Source organism: Phoca vitulina, unplaced genomic scaffold, assembly GCF_004348235.1.
Source record: "Phoca vitulina isolate PV1807 unplaced genomic scaffold, GSC_HSeal_1.0 scaffold75, whole genome shotgun sequence".
Taxonomy (NCBI): domain Eukaryota; kingdom Metazoa; phylum Chordata; class Mammalia; order Carnivora; family Phocidae; genus Phoca; species Phoca vitulina.
Genome location: NW_022589778.1, coordinates 3,439,881 through 3,460,979, shown reverse-complemented (window position 1 = coordinate 3,460,979; position 21,099 = coordinate 3,439,881). Strand labels below are relative to the sequence as shown.

Genomic DNA, 21,099 nt, shown 5'->3' with positions numbered 1-21,099 from the left:
GGAGGGAGGGAGGGAGGGAGGGAGGGAGGAAGGAAGGAAGAAAGGAATAAGACATCAAAATTGTATTTCTTCAGTTTAAGCACCACATTCTCCAAGAAATTTTTGTTTAAATACAAATAGCACAAGAAAGCTTGAAGATGGAAAAAAAAAATCATTATGTCTTTATCTAAAACAACTGACCAATCATATAGTTTTCCTTCAAGGAAGAAAGGGACTAACATGGGAACAGATTACTGGGCATCCAGGAAGTAAGGGGCCCTAGAAAAGAAATGAAAAGGGCACAGAAAGAGAGATAACACAACTCCACAACCTAACCTTGCTTATCTCATATGTTTTCCCCAGAGCTTGTAGATGTGCAGAATTTGAATGCACCTGAAGCCTTTAAAAAATTCTAGCATATCTTGTAAGCCCCAATTCTATTCCAAGCAAAGTTTACTGACTTACAAAGTACAATACTTAATTTTATTTGGAGCAGTGGAAGACAGACCTCTGTTCTATTTGTGATAATAATCTGGAAAAGACAATATTTTACCATATTTGTATGTTTCTATCAAGTCTTACTAAAGGCTATGAGTCAAATAATATAAAACTCTTATTTTCATCTATTTTTCTGTCTTGTGAATATATAAAACTCCATTTCACTAAAGACAACTAATTCATCTTTACCGCATAAAATGTGAGTTTTCATAACTGCAAAAAAAAAGTATACACATCATTTAAAACTAAAATGAGAAAATCTTTATATGAGCAATAAATATAATAAACATGTTTAAATGTAAATGTAAAACACAAACCTCAGACAATGAGCCTACATAAACACTGTGATATTTAGACATTTGTCAGGCAGCCTTTTTCTGTTTTGACAGCCAACTGAATGTTATATATAGAGAACTCTCTTTGGAAGATAGACTTCCATGCCTCGTTTCCTTTACTCTGAATACAACTGTAAGACATTTCAATGTGTGGGAAGCATCTATGGTACAGAAAGTTGGAAAACATTCAGGCATGAAGTACCAAAACAGTCAAATACTTGCAAAACCAATATGCTCATCCATAATGATTCATTCTCTATTTAAAACACATGTTCAAAGGCTAGGAAATCCGACCTGTACAGTTAACAAAAGCCTTTTGCTTTTGACCTTCTCACAGACAAGATTAAAAAGAAGGAATACAGATTCTAAATTTTAACAATGTTTAGTTCTGGAAGCTGTTTTTGTTCTAGGGCTCCGCATGAGACAAAAATTAATTGCAATCATCGTATCTGTCCATCTTCTACAGCCTGTGTGTATGTGTGTGTGTGTGTTTTAAATTTCTGCTTTATACTATAAGAAGAGAAACCAGCAATGCCACTTGGCAATAATTGCCCAAATCTTGGCTTTTATTTAATACTCTCAGCATGGGTTCCATTAAATCCAGTTGGAAATTATCTTTGAGATCCTTGGATATGACAAATGTGTGTGAATTTTAAATTAGTGAAAACGAAATAACAATATTGTTGATGACTCATCATTTATGGCAAAACCTTGACAATTTTTGCCTTTTGTAATTTTTCGGAGACCAGAACTGTAAACAAGTGTATCTTCTCCCACATTCTGTTCATGTTCTGCTTTCCAAGAGAGCCTGTTTGACTTATTCTACCCTGAGAGAAGTATGTTTAAAATATCTTCTTTCACTTTTGATTATGTCTAGTGACTTAATTGCTAGGGTCTATAGCAGTAGACTCTATACTGAGTGAATATTTTTGAACAGTGTGGAATAAGGATTCAGAAGAAAGACGAAACAGAAGAAAAGTGGTAAACTTGAGGAGTATTAGCACTCTGGCAATATTCATTTCTTTAGCACTATCCCAGAAAACATTCTAATATTCTGGTCAACAATTAGAACTCTCCTAGAGAGCATAAAGAAAAAAAATCATAATGAAATCTGGACCCTGATTTAGTTTTGGAACTTTATTGAATTTGCAAACATAATAGACATTGCAAATGTCACACTGAAAATTTCTTTCAGATCTGACCAAATAAGTAAACTCATTAAGAAATGTGGGTGGGGAGGGATGCCTGGGTGGCTCAGTTGTTAAGTGTCTGCCTTCAGCTCAGGTCACGGTCCCAGGGTCCTGGGATTGAGACCCGCATTGGGCTCCTTGCTCAGCGGGAAGCCTGCTTCTCCCTCTGCTTGCTCTCCCTGTTTGTGCTCTCTCTCTCTGACAAATAAATACATAAAATCTTTAAAAAAACAAAAAGTAAATTTAAGAAATGTGGGTTGGGTGAAGAGACCATAATTTTAAAAAATGCAATCCTCCTGTTGTAAGAAAAATAACAGTGTGTTCATAGTAAGTTCCTTTCAAAGTGTTCAAGGACTGAGAAAATGAAAAGATATAGCCCCCAGTATTCTAACTGGAATGAGGTCCTTATATAGCACTACACCATCCTTCATGACCTATACATTTTTTAATCATTATAAACAAGAATGAGTAAAATTAGTTTTAGAAAATTTGGGAATGCAAATGCTCTCCTAAGTTATGGCATTAAACAGAGTCACTTGTTTCCCTTCTATGTCATAGCTTTTCACTGTTTTCACAAATGCACTTCAAACTTCTTATTTCATTTATATACTTGTTTAAAAACTGTAACCAACCTATGAACATACATAAAATATAAAGCACTGTAATGAATACATAAGAAAAAGACAATCAAAAGGAAACATGGCCAACAGACTTAAACAGATACTTTACAAAAGAGGTTATCCAAAAGTGGTAAATTATGGAAATGGTCATGATGAAAATGCCAATATTTTGCCAGTATTTTGGTATTCCTAGAGATAAACCCGCCAGAATGCCTATAATGAAAAAGACAATACCAAGATTCGGCCAAGACATGCAAATTAATTAAACAGTTTGGGAAAGTGTTTGGCACTATTTTCTAAAGTGGAGCAACAATACTTTGTGGTCCAGCAGTTCTCACTGTCGACGTGTAACATCAGAACTTTATTCTACACCCAGAGACATATGAAATAATACGGGGAGCAGTGCTATTAGTCATAGACTCAACTGGAAACTGCCAAAATGCCTAGCAATCACAGAATGAGTATATAAATTGTAGCTATGCATACAATGAAAAGTTACATGGCAAACAAAATGAAGAAACTACACCATCCATGGATATAAGTGAATCTCAAAAAAATATGATATGGAGCTAAAGAAACCAGACACAGGAGTACCTATTGTATGGACCTATTTATATAAAGTTCAAAAACAGGTAAACCTGATCTGTGATTTTAGAAGTCAAGAAGAGTGGTTAACCCTGTCAGGGACAGTGATGGGAGGAGGTGCAAGTAATCTTTTGGGGTGCCTGGATATGTTCTGGTTTTTATCTGAGTACTAATAATATGAGTGTGTACACATGAAAATTCATCAAGATATGCACTTATGATTGGGGGGTAGGAAAGTTATCTTCAATAAAAATTTTACATTAAGAAGCAATTATTATAAGTGCCCAGAGGAGGATTTATGCCTGGGAGGGATGTAGGAATGTGTTTAAATTGAATTATGTATTTGAAAAATTTATAGAAGTAAGATCTTTTGGCTTAATTACTCTCTCTTTCAACTCTTGACTTCTCTTTCTATTCCCATGCCACTGGGGTGGTTGAGGGCATTTTGAGGATCCAGATATAAGAAAGTTGAGTTGGATACATTGTCTTTTATCGAATAGGAACAAAATGACATAGTTTGCAGTCACTTTCATGTATAGTTACATGACTGGTTGTTGTCCTTGCATAAGAAACACTCGCAGGAATTCTCTGAGGGCCCACTGGTAATGTGAGATAACCAGAGATCCCATGAGAAAAGAAAGTGTTTGCAAACCTCAGCATGGGAACTATGAGGCTAGTGGAGGAGAAACATGGTTTGAATGTACAGATCAAAAACTATTCTATGGACAAACTTTCCAATCAATACATATCTAAGATTCTAAGTGAAGGATTTATTTACTTTTGGTGTCTCATCAAAATGAAAGTTCTCTCTCGTCAGAAATTTCCAAGGCAGAATATGTATGGGCATAATTTTTATGGGAATCAGACAAAGTAGAATTTGTCAGTATTCCTGTGTTTAGAGGGCACAAACTTAGAGCAGCGCTAAGAACAGTGAACATGTCTATGTGCAATGCCCCCTGTTTTATGAACTTGGACTATCAATAATTCAAACAGACTGTGGTCAATCATGTTAGGGAATGGCTGAATTATCTCTATTTTCTCTATAGAAAGTGATATTATGAAATTGTCATTGAGGAGATAAAGAGAATGCAGCCAAAAAAAAATGTAGGGAAAAAAGTAGTTTACCAATAAAAACATGTTTGTTGTTTTCTGGATTTTGTGATCATTTGGTATTTGAGCTTTTCAATTTGTAATTTTGTATTTATTCTCTCATGATAATACAATTTTTGTACTGATTTTTGTATTTGCAGTTTTGAACTTTTTTCTTAAGAAGGACCGTACCCCTACCCTGTATAATCTTCTGACACCACAAAACTCAAATCCACCTTGGCATCTCTGTCCTGGCTTCTCTGTCTCATCAAAATCTTCCCTTAAATCAATGAAGTTGACCTCTCTAAAGAACACCTCTCATTGAATTCCACTGTCATTTCTCTTTATACATGAGAACACTGAGGTTTGGGAATATACCCATGCTAACAGCTAGAAATGGCCCGACGGGGGTGGCAGTTCTAAACTCCTCTCTGAGAGGTGCCTTGTGCACTAATGAGAAGGAAGTTTTGCTGCCGAGTGGCGGAACCACTGGCTGAGGCTCCATGTACGTCACACCCTTCCTGGCATGGATCTCAACACACCTTTCATAAGCACTGATAACTTGAAGTTTGTTTTCATCATTTCTTCCACCATTCTTCTGTTACCTGCCTATAGTAACGAGTTTAGAAACCTTTCATTCAACACATACAGTCAAATTGGCTTTGCAGGCAGATGCTGCCTGAGAAGCTACAGGAGAAGGGAAAAGCAGCAAGGAGGTAGAATGTTCCAGATCTCCCCAGCCTGGGTACAGTACTCAGCTGACTGAAGTTAGAGACCACTGCCTCAAAGTTCATGGTCACTGCAGAGTGAGATCTCCATCTGTTCCAGCTCCCAGTCACAACCCTGTCTGTCTGTCTGAGGTTCCAGCAGGTGTAACACAAATAGCAGGGACAGGACGAGAGCCCACATCCTCTCCCCCAAGGCTACTCTGAAGAGAAGGTCACAAAACCATCTCTTCAGAGATTCTAAGTGAGAATCCTCATGGCTCTCATTAAATGCATTCAGGCAGCTGTGGGCTAGGCCATACATACACAAATAAACCAGGAATCCTTTCAAACTTTATCCCTTACATCCAACCACAAATTTACTTTTCAACCACTGTCTTAGTATCTAAATTCTGTGTACTTCACTATAACAAAATTATTTTATCCTGCTAAAGTTATGTTCTATGGGCTTTAATTATTGTAACAGACAATCTGGTGACTGAAATAAGTTACAAATTGGTACTTGCTTGTGGAAAACAAGGAATATCAAGATCCAATGAAAATGTATTGTCTTGGAGATTCTTACCAATGCAGAGAAATAATTTAACTTTCTCTCCTGTCACAGCTAAAAAAGTGACAGAATTGGTTTTTGAACACAAATTTCATGATGTCTAGTCAAGTATTCTTTTCCTTCTGTTTCTCTGATCTAATAAGCCCAGAAGACAAAAATACAAGATGATTTGAAAAGTTATACCTTACTCAGAAATAATGAAATCCAAATGAACCCCCTCCCATGAGAGAAAAACTGCTAAAACTCCAAATACCCCGAGAAGCCTACTTACAACTCGTTTAGTGAATGAGCACTAGGCATGACCCTAGGTGTTTCATGTACATTACTGTATTTACTCTGGACAACAGTCCTTTCACGTAATACTAAATCTGATAATAGCTACTCATTTATTCTATGTTTACTATGTTCCAGGCACTATGGTAAAGGTTTACATACACTGACATTAATTCTCACCAACAAAACTAGGACAGTAGGTATGATTTCATCTTCTGTACCTTGCAGTTGAGAAAAATGAGGCTCAAAGATTATGTAACTTACTCAAGATCACATGATAATAAATGGAAGAGGCAAGAGAAAAAAAATCTAGCTGTTTTTTTCTAATGCCTGTAAGTCAACCACTATGTTATACTAACTCTGCTATTAGTAGAATTTATCACTTGACTAATGAGGAAATTCAGGACATGTAACTTTAGAAACATTTCCAAGATTATGGAGATCATTAATAGAGAAACAGGGTTTTTCTGAAACCAAATTCTGAGTATTTCTCCTATTGCTCCTAATTTCAGTTTTGCTAGTAAGGATATGTAGAATGTCAGGCCACTCACTTACCTCCCCTGACTCTTGATTTTCACCAGAGATCACAGAAGTTATTACCTGGTCTGTTTTCCATGCATGGCACTGATCATGAACTTAGCAAACTACACAGTGTCATACAGGTGTAAAATGCTTAATGTTCTTGTTAAAATAATATCCTAGTCCATGTTACCACATGTGATTTAGGATCATGGGAGAAAACCTTATAACACGGTTGTAGTCTGTGTCTGCTGGGCATTTATACGTTCTGAACTTGCCCTGATGGGAGCTAGAACAGAGTTTGGGCAGTTGTCAAGAGCCAGAAATAGCCCACAAATTCATTTTTTACTTGCAAATGATAAAGTTATTAGAAAGCCGAATTCTCTTTCTTTTCTTTTCTCTCTTTCTTCCTTTCGCTGAATTCTTTATGAGGACTTCCCCAAGAGGTGACTGGGGTAGAGAGAGGGTTGGGAAGTCAGAGGAGGCTCTTCTATATTTGACTGATCAGATGTCATGAATTTTCTGCAACTCTCCCTTATATATGTCTGTTGTGCCAGGTGAGAGATGCATGTGACTCTGCGTGCCTCATCCCTGATGGCACGCAGAGTCACATGCATCTCTTTCCGTACCTCAGCTCTGGGGTGGTAACAGTTTCTCCTCTCCTTTCACGAATCTTAAATTCCAGTTGGTCCTTTCAGCCCACATCTCCTGCCTCCGTAGGATTTTCATTGACTGAGCTTCCGCCTCTTATGGGTAATACTGTCTTCTCTATACTGACCTTCAGCCACTTTATCTTGATTTCCAAACAGACATGACAACACTTAGAACCATTCATACAAGGTATATGCATACAGTCGACTTTACTAAAGGTAGTGTTACAGGATCTTTTATTTTCTTGTTTTTTTTGTTGTTGTTGTTGGGCAGCGGCAGCAATACACATTATTTAAACTAGAATATGAGGGGTGCCTGGGTGGCTTAGTCAGTTAAGCGTCTGCCTTCAGCTCAGGTCATGATCCCAGGGTCCTGGGATCTAGCCCCACAATGGGCTTCCTGCTCAGCGGGGAGCCTGCTTCTCCCTCTCCCTCTGCCACTCCCCCTGCTTGTGCTCTCTCTCTCTGTCAAATAAATAAAATCTTAAAAAAAATAAACTAGAATATGAGATTGCCTTGCTTTTGCAGCTATTTGCTCCAACTCATCCCAATGCCACCATCTCCTTCTCTTCCTGTTAATGTCGCTTACTTCAATGCCTCGTCTCTGTTCCCAGCAAAGCAACTCCGGAATTAATTCACTCCACAGTCCAGCTCCCTGTGGCTCCAGCCTGAAATGTAGCCACAGATCTATTTTTACCTTTTCAAGCCCCAGACACTGATGAATGTGTTCTGTTCCACAACATGCCCTCTACTTGGGACCGCATACCTCTTCCTCCCATGGACGCGAGAGCACCAGCAACAGCCAATCTCATTTTGTTTCCTCTGCTTCACGCAGATGAATGAGTAGGATTATTATTTGATAACTTAAATATTTTTAACTCTTGGACTTGCTATTTGATTATATGTCATTTCGGGGAAGCTGTCAGAGGTACGTGAAGCCCACACCGCATGGCGGACTCTGATACACTCACTGCATTTTTCAGACAATACTGAGTTGTACTCGGTGTTTTCCGAGACATGATCTCCTCTTATCTCACAATAACCCTATGACTTTGATAGGACAGGTAGTGTATCAGTTGGGATCATGTCAGGGGACAGAAAATAGGAGAGAATTTAATGGGAAGATTCAACTAGGTGTAAAACTGATAACTCCTGGAAAGTGTATAAAAGAGAACTCAAGGTTTTACAAAGGTAGCTACTTTACAAAGCCCTCAGGGCTGAGGGAACAAAGAGAATAGGGAGCAACTGTGACAATTCAGGAGCCTAGAGGAGGAGAACTATGGAGCTGAAAGTCTGTCTCTGAGGAGGCTGCTGGATCCACGCTGGGAAGAGGGACCCTGTGGGGCAGAGGTGGCAGCTCTGAAAGATGCTTGTGTCAGGAGCAGGGAGAGGCCCATGAAGTTGGTTCTGCAAATGCTGGGAAAATGCCAAACAGGACTCAAAGGCTCCTAACTGGAAGGAACTGCTACTGTCAAGGATGAAGAAGCCCTGCGGGCATGACTCAGACGCACTGCGGGATAACTGAAGCCCACGGGAGTGGGGGGTGGAGCCGGCCCTTCCCCCCCTTCCTGGGTCGTGGTCTCCCTCTAGGGTTCTCTATTGTCAGAACCTAATGCGTACCGACCCAGCAAAGAGGCCCCTGACGTGCACAGCCCAGCCCAGTATACACAGAGGAGGGTTTGGGAGGTTAAGGCCAAGAACTTAGTAACTGGAACAGATAATTTCCCTTGCCCAACTTTGAATTTAAAAAAAGGGAGATAAGGCTGAGAGAATGTAACCAAACCAAAATTATCTTGCTAAGATAACAAAACCGGCAAGAGGGAAGGCTGGGATTTACATTTTATATCTTGATTGTAAATGTCATACTTTTTTCATTACGCCACATTTCCTGAGGCCCAAATGATTGAAATAACTCCCCTAGAATCACATACTATTTCACCAGCAAAGACCTTGAAAAACATCGTCCAATTTATCACCTTTTATCTATATTGCCCTGACTCAAAAATGTCTCACTTAGATCAGGAGAAATCAAGTTTGCGGGGATAGAGAAGTCTAGGGTGGGAAGAGTGGAGGATCTCAAAGCTCGTTTTCAGCAGCAGACACCTAATTAGGCCAATGGGACACAGCAAAACTGAGAGATGCAAACACCTCATTCATTTACGAACTCATTCATGCAATGACCAATTATTGCATGTCTACCTCATTCCAGACAATATTTTAGACAATGATGGCTCAGATTTGGATAAAAATCCCTGCTTTCATTCAGTTAACATCCTAGCGAGGGAGCCAGACAAGAAGTAATATAAATAGCGTACATAGTCTGCTAGAGAATATCGAAATATAAAGCAAGGGAGTGGTTGCATCTCCCTTTACGGTTGTCAGAAAAGTCCTCGTAGAGAAGGACCCTGGGACCATGAACTGAACCAAAGGCAGACACTTAACGACTGAGCCACCCAGGTGCCCCAAAGAAGAGCTTAAATTTACAACAAAAATAAAACCAATTGGATTCCTAAGGAAACTGATCTTTTGTCTGAAAATCTATTAAAATTTTATTTGGTTCTCATAACTCTCTCCCTCCTCTTTTTTTTTTTTTCCATCTAGCACATGAATTAGCAGTGACATGTCAGAGATATTTAGAAATTTGCATGTATATATCTATATAGTTATAATGTGTGCTGTATATGTATGTAAATATATATTTATAATATATTTAAGTATTTTGACATTTTTGTTTCCTGTTATATTTGATCAAGGCATCAGTTGAATAAAAAAAAAAAAAAACACAACACTTTTTCCCTCACAATGCAGGGAAAGCCTATTGTAAAAGTAAATTGATTGCTTGAGTAGACATCTCAATTTCTGTTTCCTTTGATTTTCCTGTCATTTAATGCTGAAAGCCAATATTCTCCTAAGTCTGTAAACTTTATTTTTACTTACTGAATTTCTGAAAGATGCAGCTGGGGAGGGGTGTACAGGGAAAAATAATGTGTCTAGAACGTTGTTATTAATACATACAGGAGCTGTCATGTAAAGAATGACTAGAATGTTGTTAATATGACTTCAGCACAATACACACAGCCTCTAAATGGTGACATAAATTACATCCAGTGTTCATATTGCTGCCTGATGCTATTACCTAAGACAATATAAATTTTACACTTGAAGTAAGTTGGCTACAGTTTTCAATAAAGATCCAGCTCTCTCATGCTGCACCTCCTACAGCAAAACTAATTAGGATATTACACTAGTGACAGCTAGAATCCTCACGATGTTGTGTAATCTTCTGGGATTCAGTACTATTTTGCCCCATTAGCTTTTTCTTACTCAAAAAGAAAATCCTGGATTTGTTATTCTTTGACACGTCTACAAATGAAACATGAACAGCATTACATATATGAATGTACATCTTTTCCATACTTTGGGCTTCACAGATCCTTACTGAACAATGAAATGAAGAGATAGTGAAAACCATAGGAACAGACAAGGAAATTCAACTCTATTAATGATATTATTTATTCGTTTGGAATAGCTTTGATAGGGAAAGCATTTGGAAGGTCACCGGCCTTGAAGACGTGAGGGGTACATGTGAATATTTTTCACGGTGTCCCTGTATTATCACAATGAATTATTACAGCTTACTTTAAGCTTCCTTCAGCTAATAGTTGGTTTGCAAAAAGATATGTGTAGTGCAGGAATTATGTAGTCAAGACTCATTGTTCCAAGAAAAAATGGCCTTGAAGAAAGGAATAAAAAAGACATAAAAATTTGAAGTCATGAATTAAGTTTCATAAAGCTGTACTGGGATAAAGGCGATATACAGTTGAGGAAGGGATTACTCAAATGTTTTGGCATACATTCAGTTTCAAAATATTTGGAAGAAAAAAGTGACATAGCACTGTCTTATTGACAATTTTGAATCATTTGGAAAAAAAGCTACAGATCTTTGACCAAACTCTGAAAATAACTTTTCACCTACCTCCTCCTACTTAGCAAATATGTCTGTCACCAACAATTACATTCTTTATAGTTGTCAGCTTGTCCAAATGTATATATTCTTCATCTCCATCTTTTCAAACTACCTTATTTTTAGATTATGAATAATGTTACCAAATCTCACACTTCATTGTTTATATATATTAGTAGACAACAGGAATCAGTAGAAAGAATGTGGATTTGGAATCCTGATTTTTAACTGGGGTATGGATTCCTACTTACTCACTGGAAGACCTTGAACAAGGTAAATATCTTCTCTGATTCATTAGTGAAGTGGGAACAGTAATACCCACCCCTGGTCTGAGTTAAAGCTTAGAAAGTATCTGGCCTTCTATAGGTACTTAAATACTATTTTATTCCCCTTTGTTTTCCCATTTATTAAAAAAAAAAAAAAATCTTAGGGGCTTTCTCCAGGACTCTTATGGAATTATTTTCTTCTGTGTCTTTATAAGTCTCTATATTGCCTTCTTATGCTTTAATTTCAAAAGTTTTATACTGAATGTTGCATAATCATATGATTATTTTTCCCTTATGATAACATAACCTACATTCTTGTGGCCTGTTTGAGAATTTTTTTAAAAAGGAAAAAAAGCAAAAGCAAAACCTAATTTAAGTGAGTCTCAATTGTTTTTTATACATATTTGAGTATATCTTGGTTGAAACATACCACCTAAGACATAAAAGTTGTAATAAAAACCCGATACAACATCTGTAGTTTATAATTTAGCATTAGAAGTTTTATTGAAATTCCCATGCAATTCTAGCTACTTTTAAACTATTCAATTTTCATTTAAAAGAAGGAAAGAAAGATTTTTTAAAAAGGAAGGAAATTATAAGAACTCAGCATAATTTTTTAAAAAATTGTATTGATTAATATAGTTTGAAGTATTTTATTCATCACCTTTTGGTAAATAACTGCATTTCTTTTAAAAAGTTCAAAATAGGCGGCGGAGCAAGATGGCGGAGGAGTAGGAGACCTGGATTTCGTCTCCTCTAAGGAATTCAGCTGGATAGGGATCAAACCATTCTGAACACCTACAAATTCAACAGGAGATCAAAGAAAAGAATAGCAACAACTCTCTGAACAGAAAAGCGACCACTTTCTGGAAGGTAGGACGTGCGGAGAAGTGAATCCGAGGCGAAATTCGGAAGGATAGACGGCGGGGGAGGGGCCTCCGTCGGCCGCTTCTGGCAAGTGATAGAGCCACGGAGCACAAAATCGGAACTTTTAGAAGTCTGCTCCACTGAGGGACGTCACTCTGGTGGCGAAGTGGGGGGGTGGAACCCTCGCGGGACAGTGTGGTCTCAGGACCCTCGGGGTCACAGAAAGACCGGGGGTGCCTGAGTGCGGCAGAGCTCCCAGGTATCGGAGCAGGGAAGCCGGCTGCAGAGACGGAGCCCAGGCGCGGGCTCTCAGCTCAGGGTTGCCATAAACCGTGATCCGCGGCACAGTCGGGCCACTGCTCCTCCAGCAGGGACCCAACAAGCGGCAGATCCGGGGAGACTCACCTTCTTCCCCCGGGAGGAGAGGTGCGGGAGCGCACCGCGGGGATCTGCTGGGTTTGGAGACTCCACCCGGGGCGGGTGCCAGATAGAAAGGCGCGGTCACAGGCCGGGTGAGCGCGGAGTGTGGCCGGAGACCGGGGAGACGGGAGCGACTGACTGCTTTTCTCTGGGGGCTCCCTGAGGAGCGGGACCCCGAGTTCTCGGCTCCGCCGGGGCGGAGGCTGGGAGGCCGCCATTTTCACTCTCCGCCTCCAAAGCTGTACAGAGAGCTTGCAGGGAACAAAAGCTCCGGAGAGCAAACCCGGGCAGATTACTTAGCCCGGACCAGCAAGGGCGGGGCAATTTTGCCTCCGGCAAAGACATTTGGGAACCACGGCAACAGGTCCCTCCCCCAGAAGATCAGCGAGAACAGCCAGCCAAGACCAAGTTTACCAATCAATGAGAACGGCAGAACTCCAGCGCTAGGGGAATACTGCACATAGAATTCATGGCTTTTTTACCATGATTCTTTAGTCTTTCAAAGTTAATTATTTTTTTTAACTGTCTTTTTTTCTTTTTTCCTTTTTTTTTTTTTTTTGAATTTTTCTTTTTCCCTTTTTCAACCAACATCTTATCAATCCCTTTTTAAAAAAAAACACATTTTTATTTTTCATTTTTAAAGTCATATTCTATCCCTTCATAGTAGTTACCTGTATTTTTGGCATATATATATAAATTGTTCTCTCTTTAAAATCTTGAGATAGTTTCTTCTAACAGATCAAAATATACTCTAAATCTCTAGTGTATGTTTTTTTTTCTACTCCCCTGCCTGATCACATTCTCTCCCTTTTTTCTTTCTTTCTTTTTTTTTTTAATCCTCTTCTTTCTTTTTTCAAACAACTTATCAAATCCTTTTTTAAAATTTTTTATAATTTCCATCTTTACAGTCATATTCCATCCCTTCATCATATCAACCCTTATTTTTGTACATATATAAGTTTTTCTTTCTTTAAAATTTTGGGAGGGACTTTCTTTTAACAGACCAAAATACACCCAAAATCTAGTGTGTGGCACTGATCTATAATCCAGCTTGATCATATTTGATCACATTCTGTTTTTGTTTTGTTTTGTTTTGTTCTGCTTTTGTTTGTTTTTATCTTTATCTTTTTCTCTTTTCTTTTTTTCTTTCCTTTTCTTTTTTCTCTATTTCCCTTTCTTTTCCCACTGCTTCAGGTCTTTTCTGATTTGTTTAGAGTATATTTTCTGGGGACGTTGTTACCCTGCTAGCATTTTGTTCTCTCATTAATCTATTCTCCTCTGCACAAAATGACAAGACGGAAAAAATCACCTCAACAAAAAGAACAAGAGGTAGTACCGACTGCCAGGGACCTACTCAATACGGACATTAGTACGATGTCAGATCTAGAGTTCAGAATCATCACTTTAAAGATACTAGCTGGGCTTGAAAAAAACATGGAAGTTATTAGAGAAACCCTTTCTGGAGAAGTAAAAGAACTAAAATCTAACCAAGTAGAAATCAAAAAGGCTATCAATGAGGTGCAATCAAATATGGGGGCGCTAACTGCTAGGATAAATGAGGCAGAAGAAAGAATCAGTGAGATAGAAGACCAAATGATGGAAAATAAAGAAGCTGAGAAAAAGAGAGAGAAACAACTACTGGATCACGAGGGCAGAATTCGAGAGATAAACGATACCATAAGACGAAACAACATTAGAATAATTGGGATCCCAGAAGAAGAAGAAAGAGAGAGAGGGGCAGAAGGTATAATGGAGCAAATTATAGCAGAGAACTTCCCTAATTTGGGGAAGGAAACAGGCATCAAAATCCAGGAAGCACAGAGAACCCCGCTCAAAATCAATAAAAATAGGTCAACACCCCGACATCTAATAGTAAAACTTACGAGTCTCAGAGACAAAGAGAAAATCCTGAAAGCAGCTCGGGAGAAGAGATATGTAACCTACAATGGTAGAAACATTAGATTGGCAACAGACTTATCCACAGAGACCTGGCAGGCCAGAAAGGACTGGCAGGACATATTCAGAGCACTAAATGAGAAAAATATGCAGCCAAGAATACTATATCCAGCTAGGCTGTCATTGAAAATTGAAGGAGAGAGAAAAAGCTTCCAGGACAAACAAAAACTAAAGGAATTTGCAAACACGAAACCAGCCCTACAACAAATATTGAAAGGGGTCCTCTAAGCAAAGAGAGAGCCTAAAAGCAACATAGACCAGAAAGGAACACAAACAATATACAGTAACAGTCACTTTACCGGCAATACAATGGCACTGAATTCCTATCTTTCAATAGTTACCTGAATGTAAATGGGCTAAATGCCCCAATCAAAAGACACAGGCTATCAGATTGGATTAAAAAACAAGACCCATCGATATGCTGTCTGCAAGAGACTCATTTTAGACCCAAAGACACCCCTAGATTTAAAGTGAGGGGGTGGAAAACCATTTACCATGCTAATGGACACCAAAAGAAAGCTGGGGTGGCAATCCTTCTATCAGACAAATTAGATTTTAAACCAAAGACTGTAATAAGAGATGAGGAAGGACACTATATCCTACTTAAAGGGTCTATCCAACAAGAAGATCTAACAATTGTAAATATCTATGCCCCTAATATGGGAGCAGCCAATTATATAAGGCAACTAATAAAAAAAGCAAAGAAACACATCAACAACAATACAATAATAGTGGGGGACTTTAACACCCCCCTCACTGAAATGGACAGATCGTCTAAGCAAAAGATCAACAAGGAAATAAAGACTTTAAATGACACACTGGACCAAATGGACTTCACAGACATATTCAGAACATTCCATCCCAAAGCAACGGAACACACATTCTTCTCTAGTGCCCATGGAACATTCTCCAGAATAGATCACATCCTAGGTCATAAATCAGGTCTCAACCAGTACCAGAAGATTGGGATCATCCCCTGCCTATTTTCAGACCACGATGCTTTGAAACTAGAACTCAATCACAAGAGGAAAGTCGGAAAGAACTCAAATACATGGAGGCTAAAGAGCATCCTACTGAAGAATGAATGGGTCAACCAGGAAATTAAAGAAGAATTAAAAAAATTCATGGAAACCAATGAAAATGAAAACACAACTATTCAAAATCTTTGGGATACAGCAAAGGCAGTCCTAAGAGGAAAGTATATAGCAATACAAGCCTTTCTCAAGAAACAAGAAAGGTCTCAAGTACACAACCTAACCCTACACCTAAAGGAGCTGGAGAAAGAACAGCAAATAAAGCCTAAACCCAGCAGGAGAAGAGAAATAATAAAGATCAGAGCAGAAATCAATGAAATAGAAACTAAAAGAACAGTAGAACAGATCAACGAAACTAGGAGCTGGTTCTTTGAAAGAATGAACAAGATTGATAAACCCCTGGCCAGACTTATCAAAAAGAAAAGAGAAATGACCCAAATCAACAAAATCATGAATGAAAGAGGAGAAATCACAACCAACACCAAAGAAATACAAACAATTATAAGAACATATTATGAGCAACTCTATGCCAGCAAATTAGATAACCTGGAAGTAATGGATGCATTCCTAGAGATGTATCAACTACCAAAACTGAACCAGGAAGAAATAGAAAACCTGAACAGACCTATAACCACTAAGGAAATTGAAGCAGTCATCAAAAATCTCCCAACAAACAAAAGCCCAGGCCCAGATGGCTTCCCAGGGGAATTCTACCAAACATTTCAAGAAGAATTAATACCTATCCTTCTGAAACTGTTCCAAAAAATAGAAATGGAAGGAAAACTTCCAAACTCATTTTATGAGGCCACCATTACCTTGATCCCAAAACCAGACAAAGACCTCATCAAAAAGGAGAATTACAGACCAATATCCCTGATGAACATGGATGCAAAAATTCTCACCAAAATACTAGCCAATAGGATCCAACAGTACATTAAAAGGATTATTCCCCACGACCAAGTCGGATTTATCCCTGGGCTGCAAGGTTGGTTCAACATCCGCAAATCAATCAACGTGATACAATACATTAACAAAAGAAAGAACAAGAATCATATGATCCTCTCAATAGATGCAGAAAAAGCATTTGACAAAGTACAGCATCCTTTCTTGATCAAAACTCTTCAGAGTATAGGGACAGAGGGTACATACCTCAATATCATAAAAGCCATCTATGAAAAACCTACAGCGAATATCATTCTCAATGGGGAAAAACTGAGAGCTTTCCCCCTAAGGTCAGGAACGCGGCAGGGATGTCCACTATCACCATTGCTATTCAACATAGTATTGGAAGTCCTAGCCACAGCAATCAGACAACAAAAAGAAATAAAAGGCATCCAAATTGGCAAAGAAGAAGTCAAACTCTCACTCTTTGCAGATGATATGATACTTTATGTGGAAAATCCCAAAGACTCCACCCCAAAACTGCTAGAACTCATACAGGAATTCAGTCAAGTGGCAGGATATAAAATCAACGCACAGAAGTCAGTGGCATTCCTATACACCAACAACAAGTCAGAAGAAAGAGAAATTAAGGAGTCGATCCCATTTACAATTGCACCCAAAACCATAAGATACCTAGGAATAAATCTAACCAAAGAGGCAAAGGATCTGTACTCAGAAAACTATAAAATACTCATGAAAGAAATTGAGGAAGACACAAAGAAATGGAAAAACGTTCCATGCTCATGGATTGGAAGAACAAATATTGTGAAGATGTCAATGCTACCTAGAGCAATCTACACATTCAATGCAATCCCCATCAAAATACCATCCACTTTCTTCAAAGAAATGGAACAAATAATCCTAAAATTTGTATGGAACCAGAAAAGACCCCGCATAGCCAGAGGAATGTTGAAAAAGAAAAGCAAAGCTGGCGGCATCACAATTCCGGACTTCCACCTCTATTACAAAGCTGTCATCATCAAGACAGTATGGTATTGGCACAAAAACAGACACATCGATCAATGGAACAGAATAGAGAGCCCAGAAATGGACCCTCAACTCTATGGTCAACTAATCTTTGACAAAGCAGGAAAGAATGTCCAATGGAAAAAAGACAGTCTCTTCAACAAATGGTGTTGGGAAAATTGGACAGCCACATGCAGAAGAATGAAACTGGACCATTTCCTTACACCACACACAAAAATAGACTCCAAATGGTTGAAAGACCTCAATGTGAGACAGGAGTCCATCAAAATCCTAAAGGAGAACACAGGCAGCAACCTCTTCGCCCTCAGCTGCAGCAACTTCTTCCTAGAAACATCGCCAAAGGCAAGGGAAGCAAGGGCAAAAATGAACTATTGGGACTTCATCAAGATAAAAAGCTTTTGCAAAGCAAAGGAAACAGTCAACAAAACCAAAAGACAACTGACAGAATGGGAGAAGATATTTGCAAATGACATATCAGATAAAGGGGTAGTATCCAAAATCTATAAAGAACTCATCAAACTGAACACCCAAAGAACAAATGATCCAATCAAGAAATGGGCAGAAGACATGAACAGACATTTTTCCAAAGAAGACATCCAAATGACCAACAGACACATGAAAAAGTGTTCAATATCGCTCGGCATCAGGGAAATCCAAATCAAAACCTCAATGAGATACCACCTCACACCAGTCAGAATGGCTAAAATTAACAAGTCAGGAAATGACAGATGTTGGCGGGGATGCGGAGAAAGGGGAACCCTCCTACACTGTTGGTGGGAATGCAAGCTGGGGCAGCCACTCTGGAAAACAGTATGGAGGTTCCTCAAAAAGTTGAAAATAGAGCTACCATATGATCCAGCAATTGCACTACTGGGTATTTACCCCAAAGATACAAAAGTAGGGACCCGAAAGGCTACGTGCACCCCGATGTTTATAGCAGCAATGTCCACAATAGCCAAACTGTGGAAAGAGTCAAGATGTCCATCAACAGATGAATGGATAAAGAAGAGGTGGTATATATATGCAATGGAATATTATGCAGCCATCAAAAGGAATAAGATCTTGCCATTTGCAACGACGTGGATGGAACTGGAGGGTATTATGCTGAGCGAAATAAGTCAAACAGAGAAAGACATGTATCATATGACCTCACTGGTAAGAGGAATTCTTAATCTCAGGAAACAAACTGAGGGTTGCTGGAGTGGGGGGTGGGGTGGGAGGGATGGGGTGACTGGGTGATGGACACTGGGGAGGGTATGTGTTCTGGTAAGCGCTGTGAATTGTGCAAGACGGTTGAATCTCAGATCTGTACCTCTGAAACAAATAATGCAATATATGTTAAGAAAGAAAAAAAGAAGAAGAAGAATGTAGCAGGAGGGGAAGAATGAAGGGGGGGAAATCGGAGGGGGAGAAGAACCATGAGAGACGATGGACTCTGAAAAACAAACTGAGGGTTCTAGAGGGGAGGGGGTTGAGAGGATGGGTTAGCCTGGTGATGGGTATTGAGGAGGGCACGTTCTGCATGGAGCACTGGGTGTTATGCACAAACAATGAATCATGGAACACTATATCTAAAACTAATGATGTAATGTATGGGGATTAACATAACAATAAAAAAATTTAAAAAAAAATAATAAAAAAATAAAAAGTTCAAAATAGCATTAGATTTTTGGATGCATTATAATTTGTTTTTGAGGGTTTACTAAGAGCTACATTTATTAGATTACAACTGAATTTGTGTACCTACAACTTTCTGTTAAAGGTTTTACCATCTTCTCTAGAAATGGGCCTGCATTAATCTTTATCTTCTAGCCCTGCTATTATCCCATTGATACATTTCACATTAATTATGTATCTCTCTCCTTTAGGTCCCCCAGGAACCAGTTTCTAAGCCCAGTAGCCCAGGTGTATGGAATATATCTATATATCATGCTCATGTTACTTTCCTGGTCCATTGTGAAATTGCTTCTTTTGATAATGGTTTGAGTCTCTGCACACAAATTTCCCCTTTTGAGCATTGGTGATTTTTATTCAATGGAAATATTGACCTAGAACCTGGTCACTGAGTTGTCTGTTCTTAGACCTACATATTATCACTCACTCTTCTTAAATGTGTAAACTTCTTGCTATTACACAGTAATAAGTGTGAAGCAACAATAAACTGATTGAATTCAACATTTTGTGCGAATTATTTATAGCTAGAAAGAAGGCATCCAATTACCAACATTTAACAAGCTTTATGTACTAAGTATTATACTTATCACTTAAATTCTACTTTTTAGATGAGTGGTAACAAAATACATTATACATTTCCTTATGTATGGAAATATTTCAGAGAAAGCTAAGACCATACAAAATAGTGGGTCATCACATTTAGTGTTTGATAAGTAGTTCTTGCTTTGCACAGCAGTGCAAGACTGTAAAAATGAGAGAGGAAGCTGAAAAGATACAAAGAAATTTTAAGCAATGGGAAAACTTATGATTTTTTTCTGGGCATTAAAAATATTTTGTCAACAAACACTTTTAAAAATGTATAGGGCAATGAAAAAAATAATAGCAAAAGTATTATTTCCTTAGTAAACTAGTATTTAAAACACTAGAAACATTGATAATTAAGTGTTTTGTCACAAAACTATCAATAGTAGTTTGAACAGTGCTTGCCATCTTATAACTTACAATATGGAATGAGGATCTTATCTATGCCTTGGAAAATTGCCATACTCCTTTCTAAGTTTGGATCAGTTCCCAATATCTATCTTATCCTTCACATTTTCAATATTGTGAAATATCCTCAAGATTTTCTTTAATGTGAGTTTCAGCGGGTGTCACTTTCTCTTGGACATCTTCATCCTTTCCATTGCTACCACCTTCCTCATTTGTGTCAAAAAAGGTCACCTTAATTCAGTACTGTGGCTGCATACCTAAAGTCCCATGAATGGCTGCTATTTCTTCTATAATTCCACTTACATTCAATTCAGATTTCACATTCATATTTACCATTTTGTTTCTATGCTGCTCTTTGATGTTTTTGGTCAATTTCCCACTTTGATTATCCATTTTTATAAACTATCACATGAGTTTATCCCTGTGAAACAAAGAGGCAACACAACTACACATTTTTCTGTCTGTGCATGAACTGAACAACAGAAGTGGCATGACCAGTCACCATCAAACTTTCAAAGAAGCGATGTGACTTATAACTGATTATGATGCCTATCTGTTATGCAGTGATTTGTGGATGGAATAGCTGGGAGCAATGTACTTTGTATAATTACTCACAGTTAATATACCATGGTAACTAAAATTTGGACCATGTTCTCTGGAGAACTATGTTATTTAACTAAACCATAGTAACTGAAATGTGCCCATAGTGAAACTATGAAATCTAAACAATACATAACTTTTTAAAAGTGTGCACTATTTTGCTCTTCATGATTACACAGCTAGACTCTATATAGTTGCACAATAAATATATATATATCAGGATTTGGAAATTGAAAAAATGCTGCATGTAATTTTGTGTAAATTATTGAGTAGAAATGCATATAGCACCTATTACTTACATAAGCACAATTCTAAATCTTCAGCAAAGGGACATGTTATTCCAGCAGGCCTATGATCTATTCAGCAGTCTCTGGAACTCTGCAGTC

General features: G+C 38.3%; 1 protein-coding gene across 1 annotated transcript in view; it reads right to left on the bottom strand.

Moving 5' to 3' along the window:
- Positions 1–20,506, bottom strand: part of TUSC1 (tumor suppressor candidate 1) — a 47,995-nt gene extending 27,489 nt beyond the window's left edge. The window contains exon 1 of the mRNA XM_032393667.1: positions 20,371–20,506. Coding sequence (XP_032249558.1) covers positions 20,371–20,506 — 136 coding nt within the window. The remainder of the gene's footprint in view (positions 1–20,370) is intronic.
- Between the last annotated feature and the right edge of the window lie 593 nt (positions 20,507–21,099).